At 47.0% G+C, this 23,723-nt stretch overlaps 1 protein-coding gene across 2 annotated transcripts in view; it reads left to right on the top strand.

Annotated features, from left to right (window-relative positions):
* The window catches only part of FGF13 (fibroblast growth factor 13), a 445,977-nt gene that overhangs the window by 369,319 nt on the left and 52,935 nt on the right, over positions 1-23,723 (top strand). Inside the window, exons 1-3 of one of the 2 annotated variants that reach the window (XM_049644372.1) lie at positions 10,487-11,120; positions 13,111-13,221; positions 19,030-19,133. In XM_049644372.1, coding sequence (XP_049500329.1) covers positions 10,934-11,120; positions 13,111-13,221; positions 19,030-19,133 — 402 coding nt within the window. In that variant the 5' untranslated portion in view covers positions 10,487-10,933. Of the gene's footprint in view, positions 1-10,486; positions 11,121-13,110; positions 13,222-19,029; positions 19,134-23,723 lie in introns of those variants that run through there. The other variant, XM_049644371.1, reaches the window with a different exon arrangement.

The following is a 23,723-nucleotide window of genomic DNA, read 5'->3' as shown; positions in this document are numbered from 1 at the left end:
CCCTTTGAATCTGTATTTGTGTATCCTTTGGGTAAATACCTAGTAGTGCAATTGCTGGGTTGTAGGGTAGTTCTATTTTTAGTTTTTTGAGGAACCTCCATACAGCTCTCCAGAGTAGCTGCACCAGTTGGCATTCCCAAAAACAGTGCAAGAGGGTTCCCCTTTCTCGGCATCCTTGACAACACCTGTTATTTCTTGTGTTGTTGATTTTCGCCATTCTGACAGGTGTGAGGTGGTATCTCATTGTGGTTTTGACTTGCATTTCCCTGATGATGAGTGATGTCGAGCATTTTTTCATGTGCCGGTTGGCCATCTGAATGTCTTCTTTGGAAAAGTGTCTATTCATGTCTTCTGCGTGTCTATTCATGTCTTCTGCCCATTTCTTCACTGGATTATTTGGTGTTTGGGGGTCGAGTTTGAAAAGTTCTTTATAGATTTTGATAGTAACCCTTTATCAGACGTGTCATTTGCAAATATCTTCTCCCATTCTGTAGGCTGATTTCCTTTGCTGTGCAGAAGCTCTTTATCATAGTGAAGTTTCAGTAGTTCATTTTTGCTTTTGTTTCCCTTGCCTCCAGCAACATGTCTAGTAATATGTATGTAATTTTTAACATGTCATATAGAATATATATTACCGTACAATACCTAATGTAGTATATGTGTGTGTATCAATGAAATCAAACAAAATCAAACAGTAGACTAAGCCCAGAGTGGGGATCAGTGTAACACCCAGATTCTACACAGAAAGATAAAGAGAGGGACCTGGGGGAGAGAAGTAAGGAGTCATGAGGAGAGAAGGAGGTCTCTGGAACAGAAGTTTCAGAAAAAGAACAGAAAGAGCTTTAAGGAGAGGCCGTGGATGAAGAGTTGATGGTAAACTTCTAGAACTGAAGAAAGGTAATTGAACAATGGAAGGAGTGCAACTGAAGAGGAATACAGTGAGTGGGACTATTTTTAATGTTTTAAATATATTCAAATACCAAGCAAATCCTGGTTTTCCATCTCTAAAAGGGATGCTGAAATCTACATAGAGGAATTACTAGGGATATACACACATACATATAATATAATTTATAATAAAATCAGAGTGAATGGTGAATGGAAGTAAGGAAATGGGGTTGTTGGTAAAGACTTCCAAGAATCGTGGCCGTGAAGAGAAGGAAAGATTGACCAGGAGCTAAATGAGCATGTCTGGTATATTAATTTATGCTATATGAATAGCAAAATCAGGGACGCCTGGGTGGCTCAGTCGGTTAAGCGTCTGACTTCAGCTAGAGTCATGACCTCACGGTTCGTGAGTTCTAGCCCCGCATCAGGCTCTCTGCTCTCAGCACAGAGCCCGCTTTGGATCCTCTCTTTCTCTCTCTGCCCCTCCCCCGTTCATGTGCCCTCTCTTTCTCTCTCTCAAAAAGAAATAAATGTTTAAAAAAGAATAAAAATCAGCATGGCAACCTCATGTGCACACTTGTAACTTGCGATGTTCTCCAAAGCTCCTCCTTCCTAAAAGCTACTCCCGCAGCCTGTTCTTTCATTTAAAATGTCACCGTTAGAGGCTCTCTTTTGTAGTGTAATATCGCCTCCATAAAATCCCTGTTAGAAGAAGCCAACTGGGGGGGAGGGGAGTGGGGTCATGAGGCTATATTAGTATTTAACCCAGAACTGATGAGAGTACCTGATTAACTAGCTGTCATCTTGGAAAGCAGTGACCCAGGGAAGGGATATAAGAAGGGACAATTTTAATGAAGAATTAGGACAACCTGGATCCCAGAGTCTTATCTGGAAGAGCGGTTTCCTGAGGGGCCTCATAAGGACAGTGGGCATCTGGGCCGAGGTGCTGGCTTTACAGCATTGCCTAAAAGCCTGCCTGCACACACACACACACACACACACACACACACACACACGCACACACACACATACTCTCTGTATTGGTTTGGTTCTTAAAAAAAATTTTTTTAATGTTTATTTTTGAGAGAGAGAGAGAGAGAGAGAGAGAGAGAGACAGAGCATGAGCGGGGGAGGGGCAGAGAGAGAGGGAGATGCAGAATCGGAGGCAGGCTCCAGGCTCCCAGCCATTAGCACAGAGCCCGACGCGGGGCTCGAACTCGTCAACCGCAAGATCATGACCTGAGCCGAAGTCGGACGCTCAACCGACTGAGCCACCCAGGCGCCCCGGTTCTTCTTCTTTTTTTTAATGTAGGTGACATAAATATTATATTAGCGTCGGGTATACAACATAGTGATGTGACACTTATATACATTATAAAATGCTCACCACGGTAAGTGTGGTTACCATCAGCCACTATATCAAGTTATTACAATATTACTGACTCTATTCCCTATGCTGTATTTTTCATCCCTATGACCTATTTATCTTGTAACTGGAAGTTTGTAGCTCTTAATTCCCTTCACCTATTGTACTCATCCCCCAACCCCCTGCCCTCTGGCAACTGCCAGTTTGTTCTCTGTATCTATGAGTGTGTTTCTGTTTGTTTGTTTTGTTTTTTAGATTTCACATATGAGTGAAAGCATGTGTATTTGTCTTCTCTGCTTAACATATTTCACTTAGCCTAATACCCGCTAGGTCCATCCATGTTGTCTCCAACGGAGCTATTTCATTCTTTTTTTTTTTTTATGGCTGAGTAGTAATCCATTGTACGTATATGCGACATCTTCTTTATCCATTCATCTATTGGTGGACGCTGGGTGGCTTCCACGTCTTGGCTATTGTACGTGATGCTGCAGTGATCCTTGGGCCAACACTTGTTGTTTCTTGTGTTACTGATTTCAGCCGTTCTGACAGGCATGAGGTGATACCGCATCATGGTTTTGATTTGCATTTCCCAGATGATGAGCGATCTGGAGCGTCTTTTCCATCCGTGCGTGTTGGCCATCTGTATGTCTTCTTTGGAAAAATGTCTATTCAGGTCCTCTGCCCATCTTTTGATTGGATTATTTGCTTTGGTTTTGGTTCTCCTGACGGTGAAGAGGGGCACTGTTGCCTCCCTCAATGATTCCGTTAAGTATGTATTTTTTTCCAGACCAAAGGATACTAAGATTCGGACAGAGACAATAGGCGTGGGCATTTTAGTGGCAGGAATGCAGTGAGTAGGGAGGTTTTTCAAATATGCTTTCAATATATTCAAATAGCAACCAAATCCTAGTCGTCTCATTTGTTAGCTTAAAGCTTTGTTGTCATCATCATAAACTTATTTAGTAACTGCCCACAGGCAAATCTCTGGTCTCCAAGCTCCCCCCTCCAAGCTCACTATGGCATACGTGCCAGTCGAATCTTCATTTTGATTGGTGTCTTTCCAAAGGGATTACTCCCACTAGACCCTGTGCTGACTGCAGTTGGAAATCGATCAACTCCCGTACACTTGAACATCGCCGGTGACCATACGTGCTGAACACAATCAGTGGGAAAGGGAAGACAACTGGTTTACAGGCATGAAATGAAAACTCGTTCATGCCCATCAGAATATCTGCGTAGCACGTTTTATTTCTCCCAACCCACAGAAGGCATCATGACCATACCAGTCATCAGTATTTCATGGAAAAGTACGTTCCTGGGGACCGGTTGCAATAGGAGATCAACTTGTTGCCAAGTGATTTAAAGTGTAGGGGCATAAAAATCCAAGGTTTCTTTGTAAGTTCTCTCGGCTACGGGGAAGTCATCTGCCCTGCTAAGAAGTCGGCACTGAACGTCCGTTTAACCCAGTTTGAAGTCTGGCTTTGCCTGAGTTCGTTCCCCAACTTCCTCGCTCTTCCTCACCCTCCAAACCCACAGAGTTAGCTGTGCCTTTTTTTTTTTTAAGTGCCCCACAAGATCGCATTTGTATTTTAGTTATTTTATTTGCTTCTCTTTTCTCCTCCTCTTGGAGCCAGGGGCAGTAGAGTAGCTTTATGAAGTCAGAATGCACGGGCTCGGGTCGACTTAGTTCTATCACTTCCCACCTGAACGAACTCATTCATTAACCTCTCTTTGCCTCGGCGTCTTCATCTGCAGAATGGGGATGAGCTCAGAAGGCTGTTGTAAGCATTAAATGAGCAAACCAGGATAAAGTGCTTAGGGCCTGGGATATAGTTAGTGCCCAATGCGTAAATTCAAGCTTTGCATTCTTTAGGGTATAGCTTGGTACATGGCAAATAATTCTCAGTAAGTTGTGACTAAGTGAATGAACAGTTTCGCCTAGGACAAGTTCACTTAGCTTCCCCTGCCTCACATGTCTTTTTCTTTTTTTAATGTTTATTTATTTTGAGAGAGAGAGACAGAGAGAGAGAGAGAGAGAGAGAGACAGCATGGGAGGGGCAGTGAGACAGGGAGAGAGAGAATCCTGACGCCCCAGTTCCCGTGAGCTCATGACCTGAGCCAAAACCCCGAGTCCGGTGCTAAACTGACTGAGCCACCCGGGCGCCCCCTCACATCTCTTCTCTAAAATGAGATTCTTAACTGACCATCAAGGTTGCTGTTAGGAAATCAGGTTCTGAAATTGCCACAGGTCTTCAGTGGCCGCAGGAGAAGCTATGAAACAATTTCCATCTGTTGATAATACTCCTAGCTATTTGTCGGAAGGGAAAAGCTTGGAGCAAATTAGTTAGAATGGATACTGGAGAAACCCCAGATCTCAGAAGGATGGTCCTGGGCTTCAGACCATGGACCCGAATACACTGTGTGCAATATTTTTCTGTCTTTTGGCTGAACTCGGGCTTCCCGTAGCCGAAAGCAGGTGGCACGAAAAAGCTTACTCTGGGGACAGCCAGTGTTACCAGTATGAAAAGAACTGGGAGAACTGGAATGCTTTACCTCCCTGCCTCTGCTGAATAGTGGTGAAGATACAGTCCACGAAGCATCCTGTGGGCCTCCGAGCACCCCCAAACCCCAGATGACCCGGCTCAGACCAGGTCCTGGTGTTAACGTACTCCTGGGGCTGAGAAACCCAGAATGGTTTTGAGCAGTGATTGAGAATCATTTCATTTAGTGAGAAAGGTGGTGATGTCTTCTTAAAATGTCACTCTAAGAAGTTATTGTTCAACATGGAGGAAGTATGCAAATGGCTGTGTAGAGATATCGTTTGTTTTACGATTCCTTTGTTCTAGAAAAAGGAAAAAAACATCCCTGAGTTGAAAAATCATGCCGTAGTCCCTCTTTTTCTGTTACCCAAGCCAAGAGATAGGCATAGCCAGGCACCACTGTCCAGAAACTCAAATTCCAGACCCAGTGCCAAGGAGGAAAATGTCGTATTTAAAGGGCTGGACTCGTACCCATCAATTCTTTTGGCCGAGGATCCTGAGTTTAAATACTGGCCACCTGTGGACACGCCAGGAAATCATAGAGCTAGATCACGTAGTCTCACGAGACTTCACCTCCCTCATCTGTGAAAGGGCAATAGTGATAACACCTACCTTATAGGTTGTTACAAGGATTATAGAAAATCGTGTTACGGCGCTTAAGTCGCTTGCCCAATTATAACCACAGTATGTATTGACTGTTGTCTCCATTTGAAACCCCGGTTTTGGCAAAAAAAAAAAAAAAAAAAAAAAAAGATATATATATATATATATGAAAGCAGAGTGCAGAGTCTTGAAAACCACCCAGGATATCTGCAGGGTTCTCCGATGAATCACAGCCCTGTCCTTCATCCCCTCCTTGGAATCTAGAGGATACCATTTCTTCAGCAGGTTCTCCTGCCCCGATCCTGCGAGGTGTCTGAAAAGGAATGTGTTAGGATTCTTAATCCTGAGAGAGCCATGAAGTAGTTTCCGAGACCTCTCTGCTCCTTTAAAACAGGGCAGACCTTGATAGGAAATTGGTGGAAACAGCTCCACTGGCAAATAGGAAATGGATGCAGAGTTCCTTGTGCTGATTGCGAATCCCGCCCCGTATGCTAAGCAATAGTGAACGTTAGATCATTTGCAAACACTGCATTCCCTTCTTCAAATCTTGGGTTTAGGTCACCTTCCCCCACAAATCCTACTTCCTGAAACAGCTTAGATCCAGCAAAATTACTGATGGCCTGCTTTGGCCTCAAGTCCTCGCATCGTTTTTTCCCCTTAGCTTTGCGTTGAGCTGATTTCGTTCACCGGGCAAGAAATGAACCCAGTGTTACAGGTGTTTTGCCTCTGAGTCGGACACGTCTTGTAGTCGGCCGTAAATGTTTCATCGTAGACACACTTTGTGTACGTTTGTTAGCCACCAGTCAGCTCATACAATAGCAAGCGTCCCTTCAGAATCTTTGAATGTCATCAAAGAAAACTGAATAGAACTCAGAGAAGCTGGTGCTTGTGTTAGCTCTAGAAGTTCCCTCACCACTGAGGCAACTCATTTAGTTAAGAATACATTTACTGTCATCTGCAAAGTATTTCCCCCGCCTTGGGCCAGAGAAACTTCACAAAATGATTGTGACTGCCTTGACCCACAGGATCCGAGTTCGCCCAGTAGGATCTTCCAAAGGCAAAGGTGCGCGCTAGCTCCCGTGCCCCATCAGACAGGACCTTGAACTTTCTCAACACCGCTATCGCCGCCCCCTTTCCAAGTGACCGCTTCCAGGTTGCAGGTCACGGGCGTGTTTACTAAATCTAGTAGTCTTAAGGACCGAATGAGAGCCTCGAGGGGAACCAACCCACAGACCCACTGAGGTAGATGAGGTTTCTGTTGTATTCATAAAGCTTCCATAGAAGAACCAGTACGCCATTATGGTTTTGAACAGCCCTTACGGAAAAAAAATGTTTTCTCCTTGTACGAAACTTAAATCCCCACCTACGGAAGCTGAAGTTCATTTCCCCGTGTTCTCTTTTTATGATCAAGGGCGAACCCTCCACCCCGGAAGCCCATATTCCTCCCCAGGTTTTCTTGATTAAATGGCCAAGCAGGTAATCAGAGGCCTTGAACTCGATGTTGCAGCTGCTATGGCTAATTAAATGGCAAAGAGCTGAATTCGTAGATATGATTAATACCATCAGGGTGCTCTATGGTTTTTGATGTTCATAAATTATGACTGAACAATAAAATTTTTATATGGGTTATAGGATTTGTCCCTGACTTTTCCTTCTGAATGCAAATCAGAAGAGCCAATCCATTTCTTCAAAAAATTGGTTCTGGAGACCTTTGTTTCTGAAGCATAATTCCGCCAAATGATCTGACTAGGAGAGACTCTTTGCCAGCTAATAAATGTGTCGGGTTACGTTACAGAATACGGTAGTCACTCTTTCTGTCCCTGGTATTCCAGTGGGACATAGACAAGATTTCTCTAAGTTGCATTTTTCTTCCTGCTTGGAGTTAAGCGGCAAGAGCATTTGCTAATGGCTTTTCTCTAATCTCCTCATTTGTATTTCTAGCCAGTCGTTTCTCTGGGCTTTGGGACATAATTAGATGGCCACAAACGGTGGTACTGGCAGCCCAGTCTCTACAACACCCCCTCTGCTGTCCTACTCCGTTAACGGTGAGATGCCGGTACTGCTCGTCCTCCTTTTCTCCCTTTGCGCTCATCGTCAGTCTTTCACCCGGGAACGGGTCACGGAGAGGTTTTGAGGGACTGTTAGTGACGACACAGAGCCAACTGGCAAGTGGCTCCCATGATGTTTACCTTCACGAAGGACGGGTGTTTGAAATCTCTCATTTTCGGAGTTTCAGAAAGACGGCCAATTCCTTCCTGCGCAGAAGGTACTGAGGCTGCTCCTGATATAGGCTGTCTGAATTCTCTCATTTTTACTCATCACAGTCACATCTGTTTGGGTTTCTGTGTCTCCCCTGGAGATGCCTCTTGAGAGCAGATGCCCTCAGCTGCTTTACAGCTCATCTGAGGCCTGCCAAAAGAGATTGGCAGAGAACGATCAGCATCCTATGCTCTGATAACTCGCATAACTCTCCCTGAAAGGAACGCTAAAACCTGGTTCCCTTTAATATTGTCTAAAAGATGACTTTAAGGATGGGCAAACTGTAGCCTCAACAGGACAAATGACACATCCAGAGTCACACAGCCCATTCGTGGCGGAGGCAGGATTCAAACTCAGGCCTCCCGTCATTCAGGCTAGAACTTTTTGTGAGTTGAACTTGAGAAAGGAGCAAAGGATGCTTTTTCTTCCTCGAACATGATCAAGGAGCGAGCTGGGTGGACAGCACAATGGGAAGAGGAGGTCTGGGAGGAGCAAAGGCGAGCGATATTGGGAAATTGGGAGCCCTGGGGTTAAGCCGGGGACAGTGTGAACAGGTAGGAACAAAGGAAGGCAGGAGAAAAAGGCACTGTGGAAATAGGCGTCAAAGGAAAGCCCTTCATTCTTCCACTCAGATGCCATCCTGCTGGTGGGGTGGCAGTAAGACTGAAAGGAAAGGCAAAATAGCTTCTCTCGGCCTTGGGGGTGGGGAGCTGCAGTTCTTTCTTTCATCATGCCTTCCTAAAATGAACGGGGTCTTGGCACGGTTCTCCTTCGGGAAGTTGAGGCTTCTACTCACACTCATCTTGGAGTTCAGAAACATCTGAGAAATACACGAGAGCTAGGAAAGGGTGAAAATATCTGCTTGATTAATGGCTAAGCTGATTGCATAGTGATTTGGATCCAAAGTCAAAATGGCTTTCCTTCACTTTTCCCCTGGATGATTTCCCCCCCCCCCCCACCCGGTCCGAGACCTCTGTGAGTTAAGGGAGGGACAGGAGACTTCTTATGATCTATAGGCAGTCAGATCACAGAGAGTTAGAGGCCCAGATGCTTAGCAGAAGGTAATAGCAGGCCAAGAGGGAGTAGGAACCCCTTACCAGTCCCATTCCACACCCCAAATATTTGGCCCTGGCCAGATCTTCTTCTGAGGCCTCTCTTGGTGAGGTTATTTCCCTTTGGGGTAACTAGAATTCAAATCCCATACATTCTGGGCTAGGAATCCTCTTCCTACCCTTAAGAATCAATGCAAATCAGTCACTCATCAATTATTTTCAACAAATGGTTTATTGAGCATCAACTATGTGACAGGCACCGTGCCAGGAGATGGGAATATACTGATGGCCAAGACCCAGTCCCGATTTTCGAGGCGTTCCAAGTCCAATGGGAGCTGAGCAGGGTACCCCCACCCTGACATGCATTAATGTCTGTGTGTCCATTACCCTGCAGGGAATTTCAGCCCATTTGGCAGGACGATCCTGGGACCCTCCACCTCAGTGCCTGCAGCCTTCACCCCAGCCTGCCTTTGCAGACACAGAACAGTGCTTCTCACAGGGCAACAGACACTTCAAGACGGTGGTGGGGAGGAGCGGAAGCCCCTGGCAGGGGTGGGGGTGGGGAGTGAAATCTGCCAAAGGCTCAGGTGATCCAGCTCTGATGGGCTAACAAGCCCGACAGAGTCTCCTGGCTGGGATCTCAGGCAAGAAAGAAGGACCGGGATCTGGGCATTTGGTTTTGCATCATATCCCGAAAAGATCTGGAAAGCAGGGAGGAAGAGAGGTCCAGCCAAGAATGTAGCGGCAGCGTTTCCCCAATACCGCTCACTGTACCCGACCCAAGCTCTCCGCTGGGATCCCGAACCCGAACGAACGACTTGGGGGCGGAGGAAAAGCGGGGTTCGGACCGCACAAATTGGCCTGAAATTGAAAAGTCAGCAAAAACCACTGGGTGGCAGCGTGGCGTGCGGGCGCAGCTCTGCAGTGCCCGCTGCCGCCGGTGCTGCCGCGGCCGCCGCCGCGAGGGCTGAACCCGTCTGCGAGCCCTGGCCTCGCTCCCGAAGGGCTACAAGTGTCGCCAGGCGAAACGCCTCGGCGGGGGAGTGTGTTTGGGGGAGGGGGCTGCTGGGAGTCGCAGACCCGGGCGGGGGCGGGGGGGAGGCGGCGAACTTCCCAGGGGCTCCAGCCCGGGGCAGCGTGGCCGGCTCAGAGTCCGGCACTGAGGCAACGGTCCCTCCCCCCCCCGGCCCCCCGCGTCTCCAGGCCAGCCCCCCCCCCCGCCCCCCCCCCCCCCCCCCCCGCCCCCGCTCTTCCAGCCCCACCGCCTCCTCCCGGCGCCCCCTCCGCCACCGCCTCCTCCCGAGGCTCGGCTCGGGAAGAGGAGGGCAGGAGGCTCCGGGCGGTGGGGCGGCGCCAGAGCCCCTACAGGTGTTAGCGCGCGGCCCGCCGGGGCCTCGGGGGGCGGGGCGGCCGGGCGCCGGCGGGCTGGGCTCCGGGAGGGAGGGGCCGCCGGGGGAGGGGGCCTCGGGGAGGCCGCGGCGCTCTTCCGGAGGGTGCCGGCGGCGACCGGAATCCTATGCAGAGACTGTGCCGCGCCCAGAGCAGCAGCAGCCGCCGTCGCCGCCGCCGCCAACGCCGCCGCCGAGATGCGAGGCCGTTACCTGTTTGATCCCCGTCGGCCAGCTGGCACGGGCCAACTTTTCCCGGTGGCCAGGCCCCGAAGTTGCAAGGACTAGTCGGAGGCTCGGAGGGGCCAGGGCGAGGGCGCGCTCCCCCCGCGCGCTTCCTCCTTCCCCCCCCCCCCTCCCGCCGCCCGCGCTCGCGGCCTCTCTCCCGCCCGCGCCGCTCCCTCCGCCCGCCTCCCCGCTCCGGCCCCCTCCGCGCGGCACAGGGCGGGGGGTGCCGCGAAACTCCGACCCGAGCCGCTTGGACTCGCACAGTGTCCTCGGGGCGCAGGGGCCGAGCGCACGCAGCCGCGCCGCGCCGCCTCCGCCGCCAGTCTCTCGCCGCGATCCCGGCCCGGGGCCGTGGCGTCGGCTCGGACCCAGGCAGCCCGCAGCCCGCGCGGGAGCCGGCCCACCGCCCGAGGAGCCCGGACGGCATGCTGAGCCCCCTCCTCGGCTGACGGCCGAGCGCGGAGAAGCCCGGGCGAGCGCCGGCCGGGGAGACGAGGGCGGCCGCGGCGCCAGACCGAGCGGGGCGCGCCGCGGAGGAGCGGGAGGCGGAGGCGCAGGCGAAGCCGGAGAGGGGCCGCCAAAGAAGTGGTGGTGGTGGGCGTCGTGGCCATGGCGGCGGCTATCGCCAGCTCGCTGATCCGTCAGAAGAGACAAGCCCGCGAGCGCGAGAAATCCAACGCCTGCAAGTGTGTCAGCAGCCCCAGCAAAGGCAAGACCAGCTGCGACAAAAACAAGTTAAACGTCTTTTCCCGGGTCAAACTCTTCGGCTCCAAGAAGAGGCGCAGAAGGAGACCAGGTTGGAAGGGGCGCTTGGCCGGCTTTGGGTTTTGTTTTGTTTTTTTTTTTTTGCTCCCCCACCCCCATACTGAACGAGCGTGGAGGGGGGCTGGAGGGCGTGTGTGGAAGCGTAGGTGAGTTTGTCGGGGACCCATCTGGTGCGGATGTGGCCACCTAGCCGGTGTGCGTGCGTGGGAAGCGATTGCTTTCTCGCCGCCTTCGTAGCGGTAACTGGCTTGCTGCATTGCAACTGCCGTGGGACAGGCGCAGGGCCCGGGGCCGTCGCCGGCCCCGGGGGGGGGGGGGGCGCCCGCGGCTTCAGACGTGCCACATGGGTGCATGCCCCGGGGGCTCTGCGGGCGTCACCCAGACGTGGCTGCCGTGTGTGTGGCGTGGAAATTGCGGGCGCCGAGCCGGGCGGACACCGCTGCCCGCCCTAGTGAGCCCAGGGAAACCCTCCTTTGCCTTTACCCCTGCAACTCTGACCCTTCCCCTCCGAGCTTCCACACCCCCCCCCCGCCCCGAGGGCCGTGGGCTTCGGCGAGCGATCCAGGCGTTCCGTTTCTTTGCTCGCTTTCGAGCTCCTCGGCCCAGACTTGACTTGTGGTGCACCTTTGAAATATTTGCTGGGGAAGGGGGGAGTGGATTCCTAGAACCTTGTGGCGGAGAGCTTGGTGATCTGGCTAGACTAGTGAGACTGGTTACTCGCGACCAAAATGCAGGGTTGACGAGCGCATTTAAACTCCTAGCCAGATCGTAGGTCCTTTTGGAACCTATTCCGTGAGAAGAGGAGCGCGATATTCCGGTGCCCGGGGCAGAGGGGGGGGGGGGAGGAATTCACACAGCTCTAAGTGTCAGGTTGCGTCAAGGTAGCCCTTCAGGCGAGCATGCAGCGTATTTGGCCGATCTTCACCAAATGAATCCTTTACGCTCTTTTCTTACTTTTAACGAGACAAATAATACAGAATTTCAGACTTAGTCATCAGTTTGTTCTTTCTCTGTTTATGTGTTCCGCACGCTATGGGATGGAAACGCAGACATCCATTTTCTGTTTGCTCGAAGTTTTTAAGGCATTGGCTGTGCATTGGGCTTGTTTTCGAAAGGCAGAAGCGGTTGCAGAGCATGATTATGTGGCCTGAATCATCACACACACAATGTTTCAGTGCAGGGGACTGTGTTCAGTCAAAGCAAATTTGGGATAGCAGGGTTGTTCTTGGTGAATTAGGTGCTTCCTTAATCTGCGGTGATTCGTAACTGAAAATCCGTTCCATTGAAAAACCCATGTGGTTAGATGATCATATTTCTGGTATTAAATGTGAAGATAAGTATAAACTCATTTTCTTTCCTCCCCATCAACAAAAACCCTGCCCTTTTTGCACCCACTTTCCCTAAGCATAACTAACACGATAGGGTATGGTAGTAACGGTTGTTTTTTTTTTCCTCTCCTCCCCCCCCCCACCTTTTCTTGTATCACAGCTGGGTTTTCCAGATTATTTGTGCCTTTTCAACATTCTCAGAACGGAGGGGACTCCATTCCCTCCGTCTTCAAATAGCGATGATTCTGAGGGAAGTCTTTTTGTTAGCGTGGTTCCTGGTCCCTGGTGGGCAAACCACTCTAACTTACCTTCGTATTTCTCCTTTTCCTTCCACGTGAAAAGGGGCACGTTGTGAAAAGGCAGAGCCTGCCGTTTGCCAACCCATCCCGAACGCTCCATGAGCTAGAGTACCGCTCTGGAAACCGGGGCACACGCTGTCAGAAACCAGCCGCCGTCAGAAGCTTTAGGGCTTGGCCGAGTCACGAGGTAGAAAGCGGTCGTTTCTTCGGTTTGGACATTTCCTCGGAAACTTGGGGGTTTGCTTTGCGCGTTTTCTTTCTGAGGACTCTTTAAAGTTGTAGCGTGACCCTTGACAGCAACGTCGGCGAATGAAATCAGGATCTCGGATCCCGAGTCTCTCCCGCCGCCTGTGCACGACTTACCGATTGATGCAAATTCCCATTCTCTTTGCAGAGCCTCAGCTTAAGGGTATAGTCACCAAACTCTACAGCCGACAAGGCTACCACCTGCAGCTGCAGGCAGATGGAACCATCGACGGCACGAAAGACGAGGACAGCACTTACAGTAAGTGACTGCGAAATAAATAGTAGATCCCCAGCCCGTTGCTGACATGGCGCGTTTCCTTCATTTATTTATTTGTTAACGAACAACCCTTGCTAAATTCCGACCCGAGGGCAGAAAGGCCGCCAGCCCCGTACTCGTGTTTATGCGGGTCAACCTGAAGCCAGTTGAACGTGAAAAATGTCTAAAGTGGCGAACTGCAGCAAATGATGTGGACACCGTCTGGAGAACAATCCAAATGTCATCTCCATGGTAATCTGGATAGATTTATGGCTGGCCTTTGGATTTTTATTACTTTTTTCCCCCCACAGAAAATTTACTCACCCACACACCCGATCCCGAAATAGCATGTTATCTCTACTCTTAAGAACCGATCTCATCCCAAGAGAGAGGAGTGGTTTCGTGTCTAATTGGGATTTTAACAGTTGAGATACCTCCACAGGTGGGGAGAGGGATTTCTTGTAGAGTTTTATTTGTTTTTTTACCGTGCTCTGAAGGCCACGCTGGGACCATAATGGCGAACCTTAACCAAAAGGGAGCACGTCGAAACTAAAGTCAGTTTTGTTATTTCTGATGATTGAAGTAAGGTGAGTCTAAGCCGTGACATAACCTTTTGATGACATGTGCTTTATTTATTTGAAATAAGAGAAACAGACTCACAAATAGCGAAGCCCTCTCTTCACTTCACTTGCATGCTGCAGACTTCTGCAGACCCAGTGAAATATTCCATGAGGCTGAAACACCTACTTCTCACAATTCGTTCTCTTGTTTTCCCTCATTTCTGTCGCATTTCCCTCAGGCTTTGGTAACTTCCCAGAAACCTCCCCATCGTCCGCTCAGAAAGCAGCCAAGGAAAGCCCATCAGAGTGGTAACAAGTCCTCAGCGGCATTTTTAGAGATGTTTGGCTGTAGACAGCAAGGCCATAGACAGGGGTCCCAATGTAAAGTGTCAAGACAGTTTCTCACCTTTTAAGAATGCTCCCCGGGCTGATGGCCAAGCTATGACCTCAAGAGGAAGTCACTTTTAATTACCCTTGAAGAAAGCCCTGGTGATACCTAGGATGAAAAACATCCACACTAAATGGTTCTCACTGTTCTTGCAAAATGCTGTGTTACCGCTGTGATACTAAAGTTCTACAGTGAGTATCCTAGACGATCTTTTGTGCCTACTCTTCTCCTTGACAAAATGAGTCCAGTGTAACTAGAAGGTTTTACCGTAATCATATACAGAATACAGACGTTCGTACGCAGGGATCAGTACTAAAACATTCCCGTAAGTTTTATGTAGAATCAGCTCTTAGGGAAGGAATTGGGAGGGTGTGCATTGGTCTGGTTTTCAAAGCACCTGGGCAGAATAGATCCGTTGGGCATTATCGAAAGGAAGTTACAATTAGCTGCTAATGAGCCCCACCCCGTCAAGTTTTCCCCCTTCTACTTCTGACTTCTTCTCCAGGTTACAATTGGAGAAAAAGTGATTTGGGAGCTAGTGTTCACACGTGTCACTTGAAAAGGAAAAATTAGTTCGTTTGTTGTGTTTTGTAAACAGCAGTATGTCAAACGTGTCAAGATCATACGGTATGTGGCCATTTTAAGAAACGTATAGACACATATACATACACACGTATATTCATATACCTTCGTACACATACATTATCTACCTACACACAGGCTTTAAATCATGGAGTAGATTTTCTACGTGTTCACAGCTCCTGCCTTCAGTTGTCATATGCCTCTGATACGAATGGCATTTCTGTGTGCTAATGATATTGTAAGACCTTGAAAGAGTGTGGCCTGATAACCAGAATCTGTGTTTAGGCAGAATGTAGTAATGAGAGGTAAGTCAAACAGTAGTGGTAAGTATTACCACAACATGAAGCCTACAAGTAGAAAGCATCTCAGAAGAGATTCCAAGTCTGTGGGGCTTGACCCTACCCCGGATGCCAAGTGTGACCAGAAGCCGGGGGGACTAGGTCATCTTCCCAATTGAGGATATTGGAGGGCACAAGTCATCATGAAACAGGAACGTTTCATGATTGAAATGATTATTAAAATGATCATCGTTACAGTGCAAGTCCAGCCATATACATTTGTTCTTTTTTTTCCCCTAAAGCCAAGTGGTTTTCTTGGCATTCATTAGTTATTTTAAATGAGTAGAACAAGACTACAGTTGGTTTCTTATTCACCTGTAACTCCTTTGTTTATATAGTATTTCCTTAATGTGTATTCCTGGAATTGTGTTTTTATTTTTCTTATTTTTTAGCACCTCTCATCATTTTTGCACGTTTAGTTCAAATCGATTTTACGACCTTTTAATCCTGATGTGGTAAACAAAAGCAGGATAAAACGAATTAGTTCACATTTACCCAGATATATCGATGCCTAAAAACATGTGTTTGGTATAATACATTTAAGCTGACCTTAGATTTATTGCAGTGGTAAATGTCAGTTCAATAAAATCTCATCATGAGCATATCAGCCATTGTAAATTATGTATTTCCCCCTGAAAAGGAAAAGATGATAGACATTTCATGGCAGGAGTTTTATTATCTGCCTTGGGTGCAATGAGGGCTATTTTAAAAGAATAGGCAACTTTCCCTTTAAATGTCCGGGAGTGTTCCCAGTTCAAGGTGTCAGGTCTTCCCAATCTACATTAAGATGTACTTTGATTAATTGCTCCCTTTGAGAAGTTGACCTTAGCCCAACTAATGAAGAAGGATGACCTCAGTGTCCTATTCAGTAAACATTAAGTGCCAACTTGTGCACATCTCTGAGAAAATGGTCCCTTCAAGGTAGGAGTTTGTTTTTATGTAGACACAGCAGAGAACAAACAAGAAACAAAAGCCTCATTATTTGTTAAAAGCTTATTCAAGGGCGCCTGGGTGGCCCGGTCAGTTAAGCATCCGACTCTTGATTTCAGCTCAGGTCATGATCTTGCGGGTTCATGGGATGGAGCCCCACGTCCAGCTCTGTGCTGACAGCAAGGAACCCGCTTGGGATTCTCTCTCTCCCCCTCTGTCTCTGCCCCTCCCCTGAAAGCACTCTCTCTTCCTCTCAAAGTAAATAAACTTTAAAAGAAAAAAAAGCTTATTCAAAACTTTGATGGAAATAGAAACGAGATTTTAGGTACTTAATGAATGTGTTTTAGATACACAAATGAAATCAGTCGTTTTCTTCTTCTATTTAGAATATTTTCATCCTAATTGAAGTAATCTCTTCTGTCCATGAGAAAGTACTCCAGATTTAGAGAAACACAGGCACATAGGAAAATAGTGATTCTGCCCAAGCTTACCCTTGATATAATTTCTTTGCATTAAAAAAAATTTTTTTTAATGTTTATTTTTGAGAGAGAGAGAGAGAGAGCAAGGGGGGGGGGAGGAGAAGAGAGAGAGGGAGACACAGAATCAGAAGCAGGCTAAGCTCTGAGCTGTCAGCACAGAGTCAGAGGTGGGGCTTGAACCCGTGAACCGTGAGATCATGACCTGCGTCGAAGTCGGACGCTGGACTGACTGAGCCACCCAGGCGCCCCTCTTTGCATTTTTATTTGGAAAGGCTGACAACCCTTTAGACTTTCAGCCAACCCAGTTTGTTATCTATCATGAATGTCTAAAGAAAAGACTGGACTAGTTAGACGAGCCGCTGTCTGCTGCTGCTTTCTTCAATATTTGTGTTTTAGAGTGCTGAGTTTTTATCTTGAATCGGGTTTCATAGAAATTTATGGTACATAGTGAAAAATTCATGTTCTACTATATTGTTAATACCATTATTCAAGAATAGATAATCCTGGGCATGGATTGCTGATGGTCTTTGCTACTCTTCCACTTACTGCTCTCTGATGTTTGGAGTTTAAGCATTTTCTTGCTCATTAAAACCCACACCAGAGAGTAGTTGAGGCACATGGTGAAAAGCAAATCGTTTTCACTCTTTTTTTTTTTTTTTTTTTGCTTGTTATAAGCTGCATTAAGAGAACTAAAGAGGTTCCAAATGTCGTAAACAATGAAGTTCTAGAAAGAATCCTGAATTTCATCTGTCATTCCCTGTCCCCTATTAGCATGACTAAGCTACGATTCAGACCCAGGCTGGTATTCCATTTGTCTGGTAGTACGTAGTGGTATGGCTTTTATACCAAACCCATATGGAAGTTTGTGTTTGGTTTTTTAGAACTCAGAATTTTTCAACTCTGAACTTCCACAAAATGGGAATGTGATGATCTCTCACATTCCAAAAATACAGCGTTGTCACGTTTTCACCATACGCATTGCTGTCAGTCCACAAATGTGTGGTGAGCACCTGCTGTGAGCGGGGCATCAACCACAGAAAGAGATATATACATGACATACTCAAAGGTATCAGACTTCTTTCCTATGCATTGCACCGTCAAAGACAGCATGAGATCCTGGCTCGCAATCTGTGCAGTTACTTTCCTTTACCTCACATAACAGAAGGGCACAGCTTTTAATATGATGAGCATTGAATGGGATGCCATCGGTAGCACGTGGTAGGAACACTTGGATTTTGAACTGTACGATGTCCTGCTCCTCTTTGCTAACACCCTGATTTTAAGGGAAATATACATTGTAGGCTCCCCAAGGAATATTTAGTTCTTCATTAATGTTTCTCATCCATATTACCCCACCTATAGACATATATATAACATATGTATATAACACATGTATATGTTATTCACACACACACACACACACACACACACACACACACACTTACATACATCAAGGTAAGAGGTCTCAGAAAGTCCGCTCTTACCCACGTGGGGAGTCTTTTACACTCTTGTTCAGAGAGATGATAGCAGACTGATCCATCATCCTCCATGAACTTACACACCAAGGCAAAAATCATCAACGTTGGTCTAGGACTCTTGAGAGAAAGGTGCACAGGCTGGCTTCAAAAGATGTGTGTGGCAGGCACTACGTTTTAAAAATGTACTGTTTTATTTTTATTCCCGGCGTAGGAGGGAGTAGACAGCTGGTAGGGGGAGGACGCCCACCGGTTTTCTCCAGTGAGTGGTATGTAATTGTGGGGAGAGCATGGGTGTAAGTTTCACGCACTCAAACCTTCAAATGGAGAAACGGAGGCCTCTTTGGTACCAGCGGGCTGCCGCCTTACAACTATTTTGCTAAATAAACAAACCTCTCGACTTCATTGTTTGTATTCCTTTCACCTTTGCTCCTAGAGACAAAAAGCTGGGCATACCCACCACCCTCCTCAACCCTGTCTTGGAACATGTTGGTTCTGTAAGAAATACTACTCTGGGAACCTAAGACTACAAAATGCCTTTTTTTTTTTCTTCCAAGGCCTGGATTCATTTTGGGGTTGTTCCATTGGAGATAATACAGATAATTTAGATGAGGGAGTTGCACTGGTATCTTTTCTAAGATTCTAGGAATCTCTCCCCAACTGGTAGATCATAACCATGTCTGTGAATTTCAGCAGTCATCTAGGGGAGCGGTTTAAAATAGTTCGTTGAGGATAGAGCTCTTTAACGTATAGACCGATTCCTGGAAGCGTATCGCTTCAAAAGCATCAGGATTCCCTACTTCCAACACTATACAAACCATAGAATTGTCTTCCAGTTTCCCCAGGGTATTTGAGAATATGTAGCTATGGTCCCAGTTGTGTGACTGCCACCAGAAATCAAGGGTAGAATACTAAAGGCCCTATCTGTGGGTAAATGTATATGTCTGTCTATTTTTACCAAGCACCCGTTACTGTTAGAGGGCCAGACCTGCTGGAAACCTTGAAAAGCTATGGAATTCCGAATGATGACCTTGTTTTCACATTCTTTGTTTATTTCAGCTCTGTTTAACCTCATCCCTGTGGGTCTTCGAGTGGTGGCTATTCAAGGAGTTCAAACTAAGCTGTATTTGGCAATGAACAGCGAGGGATACCTGTACACCTCGGTAGGACTTTCACTGTGTTCGTGTTTGGACTATTCTTGTTTTCATCTGATGTGAACTAAAATATGCTACATATGTGTAACCATTGCAGATTTCTGGGATATGAGGAAGAATGTTCTTGATGGAAATGTCTCCTTTGAAAGGACAGATGAACTTCCTGTGAAAATTCTGTCTATTGCTAGTTAACTATTTGCAGCTAACAATGTTGGGTTAACATCAGAGATCCACGAAACGTTTTCACACATGATGACGCCTGAGTTATTATTTTATGTGGCGTATAATAGAACGCTCTGGCTGGCTGTCTTGCGTTGCACCTGCGGGGAGCAAAGCCATTTCTGTAAGTCAGTTCAACATCTATTGATCCAGCTTCACCCTAAAGAACTCAAGGCGAGCTCTTCCTCCAGTTAATTCTAGGACATACAGGACAGTTCTGGAAGTTGCTCTCTTATCTGAAGTTCAGTTGGGGGCACATCTGTTGTCTGTTTTTCCATTAAGCACGTTTCGGCCTCTCTGTGTGTACAAATACCTGCTGTTCCCAAGAAATGTGTAAATAATGCAGACAAGACTTCAGCTTAGGAATATGAGGCCGAATTAAGCTTTTTAAAAACGTTTAACGTGTAGATATAGGCAGAGGTGGTGCAGTTACCAGGGTTAGGATTTCCGTCTTATCAGTAGGTCGAGTTACAGGTCGTAGGAGACCACTTAATACGTGAATTCTCTGTAGTCTTCGTTTTGAATTTCCTGTGTTTTAAGAAAAGGCTAGGATGTTGAAAATGGAGAAAATTGCTTGCCCAACCTCCCACTAGATAGCCTCGAAGGAGGCTATCCGCACGATTAGAGAAATGTATTCCTCTAAGCACCAAAGTGGTACTTTTTTGCTCTCGGCCATTCCCTGGATTTATTGCAAAGCCAGGCGTGTAGAAAGGCTGTTGGGAGATGTGGTGGAGACCGTGTCATAACCCTGTGTTTTCAGAGGCCAAGACGGGAAAGAGGTGAGAGACAAGTAAGACCACAAAGGACCCGTTCATTTGGCAAACCGGGTAGTTTGTTTCATATTACAACAGAATATTATTCTATTGTGGCATAATAATCCTCCAACCCTGGTCGCTATCAGCATTCCTGTCAGGCCATTTCAGCTGTCGTGTTTGATAAGTGCAGGGGTGTTATTATTTTTACAAATGATAAACTCGGATTTATTGTACTATTCATGACGTGTGTCACTAGTTAATACACTGACTGCTATTCCTGCAAACGATAGGAAAGGGGATTTGTTTTTCAGATTTGTGCGTTAAGGTAAGAGAATTTAATAAAGAAGGATTTTAATTAACCTCGTTTAGATCCACAGACTACCTCGACAGGGCCAGATACCAAGGTAGGTCGTTAATAAAATAAATGACTGTTTTCTGAAACTACTGTGCAGGCATGGGAAGGAAATGGAATATATCCGAGGCGTACTTTTGAGAAGGTAAATACCAGATGGTGTAGGAAAGAATTATTAGGCAATAATGACTGGTCAAGAATCCAGAAGGGTGAATTTTTTAAAAATCTTGCAGCAGTTAATTGCTTTTTTTTTTTTTTTAATTTTGGAAATAACATGTAAGTTAAAGACAAAGTCATGTACGTTAGGTAATATGTCAGGTCCCTCCACTCAAGAAAATCAGGGCATTCAGTATTACATTTAGGGAACTGAGGTCAAAAATGCATAGCCTAGCATTCAGATTGACCGTTATTTTAGCAGATCGGTAAATGCCAACATGAGCTCCTTTCTAAAGAAGACTTCCCGGGAGGAAAATCAGCCTTGTAGATCCATGGGCTTCCTTTCCATGATGGGCAAGCTGAGAGCAAAATGTGAGACACTCTGTATGGATTTCCCATTAAGGCAAAGCAACCTTAAGTTAAGCATTTCCTATTAAGGAAAAGAATCTATGCTTTCGTCAAGGAGGAAAGCTGTCTGATTGATAATCCTGGAGTTCGTACAGGGAAAGAGATCTAACTCCTCTGCTCCAGGAAAGAATCTGAATCTTCTCCAGGATAAGTTGCCCAGTTCTTCTCATTGCTCCTCATGGAGTATGGTGTGGACTCCCTTTAGCACGTTGACTACCAACCTCAGCGCTCCATTTCATCATCATTTAAAGTATGGTGCCCAGGGGCGCCTGGGTGGCTCAGTCGGTTAAGTGTCCTACTTCCGCTCAGGTCATGATCTCACGGCTCGTGAGTTCGAACCCCACGTCGGGCTCTGGGCTGACAGCTCGGAGCCTGGAGCCCGCTTCGGATTCTGTGTCTCCCTCCCTCTGTCTGCCCCTCCGCTGCTTGCACTCTGTCTCTTGCATCGTCTCAAAAATAAATAGACATCAAAAAAGTTATTTTTTAACCTATTGGGACATTATCGAAAATAATCTTGGTGAGGCATGACAAGGGTCTGCCTTAAGCCATCTGCACTGTCTAAAAGGACATGCACTCTTCATGAGCTGTTTTAGAGGCAGAATCATCTGGATTTGGAGGGAAAGCGCGACCACCACATACGGTCAAAAGTAAAGTAGCTTCAGGTAGAGATGCTTTTTAAAACTTGCACAATGGTGGGTTATCAGGGGCCCCGGGGGGGAAGGGAGAATTCTACCTTTGGCAACTGGTTTGATGGTGAAGCTGTTAACCAAGATGGCGACCAAAGGAAAAGGCAGAACTGGGAGGAAGATACCAGGGTATAGATCGCTATAGATCCTTGAAAATCTGAACGTAGAGTCTGAGAAAGATGTGAGCTAGAGATAAAAACGTGGGCGTTCTCACACGTAGGTGGTGGTTGATGCCACGAGAATAGTTGAGAGAATGTGTAGCATAAGAAGAAAAGAGGGTTTGTCAAATAATATTAGGGAATACCATCACGTAAGTGGCCAGCAGCAGAGAAGGAACTCATTGTGGCAGATAATCATGGTATTACAAAAGCTAAGAGGGGACTTGAGTTGAGGACAAGAGTTGGGGAGACTGATGGAATGGAGTGTTGAGATTCACCTCGAGAAGAGGGATGCTGCTTCTGCGATACGAGGCCGGGATGAGGACAGATGGAGACCTAGGCGTACCAAGTCTGCAGGCGTACCAAGTCTACTTTCTTGTAGAAAGTAGAGCGATTTCCAGCCGAAAGACCTGTATTTTTCCCGTGAAGTAGGCCGAGAGGTCCCCTGCTGAAAATCAGAGGCATTGGGGTGGCGTCCGTGGAAATTTGGAAGAGCTGTTTGGGAAAGGGTTAGCCGGCCGACCAGGGCCGGGTGAATTGCAGCTCGAGGGCCAAATCTAGCCCATCACCCGTTTTGGCAAATAAGTTTCATCGGAACACAGCCCCACCCCATTCATTTACTTCTTGTCTGCGACTGCTTTTGTGCCGGAACCCGCAGAGTTGAACAGTTGCAACAGAGCCCTCAGGGCCCCGCGAAGCCTCCGTTATTTGCTGTCTTACCCTTTACCGAAAAAAGTTTGCTGACGCCTAGTTCAGACGGCGGTTCTCAACTTAGCTACCTATCAGAATCGCCTTCTGATGCTAGCCGGTAGCCTGGGTTGAAAACCGCCGATCTGGGGCCGAGAAAAAGGATTGCTGAGAACCACCCCCACCCCCGCCATGAAGTCAGAAACCGTGAACTCCTGTGCCCTTTGCCCTTTATTGGTTTGAAATTTCTGACGCTGGTCGTCGTCTTCTGCTCTTACAAGCAGATTGACTTCACCTTTCGGAAGGACTGTTTCTTGAGGTGAAGGAAGATGCTGATCCTTGGAAGCCGTGTCTTCCTTCCTCTTTTCTATCTTCTTTCGCATTTCTGCTTGGACATCCCTCAATTTCTTTGAAATTCACTTCTACATTTTTACTGTTTCTCCCCCCACCCCTTCGGTCCACCAAATGAAGAAACAATACTGCCACGTCGTTATTGGTTCAGAGATAGTCATTTGTTTTCCATGATTAATCTCGGGATTCTTGCACTGTGCCCTCCCCCCTCCTTTTTTTTTCTTGTTGCCACGGGGGACAGACTTGATGTAGGCTCAAGTGGCAGGGAGAAACCATCTGTGGCACAGAGAATCATAATTAGCCATTATTTCATAACATATTTACTTTTGTCGATGATAGAACGAAGTCTTTCCGCAACTATAAGGAAATCATTATTCATTGTGCATAGAAAACTTTGTTCATACCTTTGGTTTTTCTTTGCCAATAATAATGAGTTGTACGCAAGCTTTTGAGAGTTCCTCAAAACTTCATAGCATAAATATTTAATAGCATAAATCTGTTTGTAATCCATATTGCAGAGCCGGTTGAAATAAACATTAACTACAGAAAATCAAGAGTCTTAAATGAAAGTATCATTAATGTCCTAGCATCTATTTTAACAGAGGAGTAAGAACAGATATTAGAGACGGGATAACACAAAGTCAAAGCTAAACCCAAAGCCTTTTGTTTTGATTTTGGAATATTTCAGAACCCCGTAGCAGCCTTTTTACCTGCCTGATTCCTTACCTCTCGTCCATGCTAGTTTTCCATTTCCAGAGCGCTTGGTTGTCGCTTGAGGTGTCGTTGGGGTCGGGGTTGCTAACGTGTGGACGCAAGTAGAAATCCTT

Source organism: Panthera uncia, chromosome X (assembly GCF_023721935.1).
Source record: "Panthera uncia isolate 11264 chromosome X, Puncia_PCG_1.0, whole genome shotgun sequence".
Lineage (NCBI taxonomy): Eukaryota > Metazoa > Chordata > Mammalia > Carnivora > Felidae > Panthera > Panthera uncia.
The sequence above is the reverse complement of the archived record's forward strand: the minus strand, read 5'-3'. Positions and strand labels throughout refer to the sequence as shown.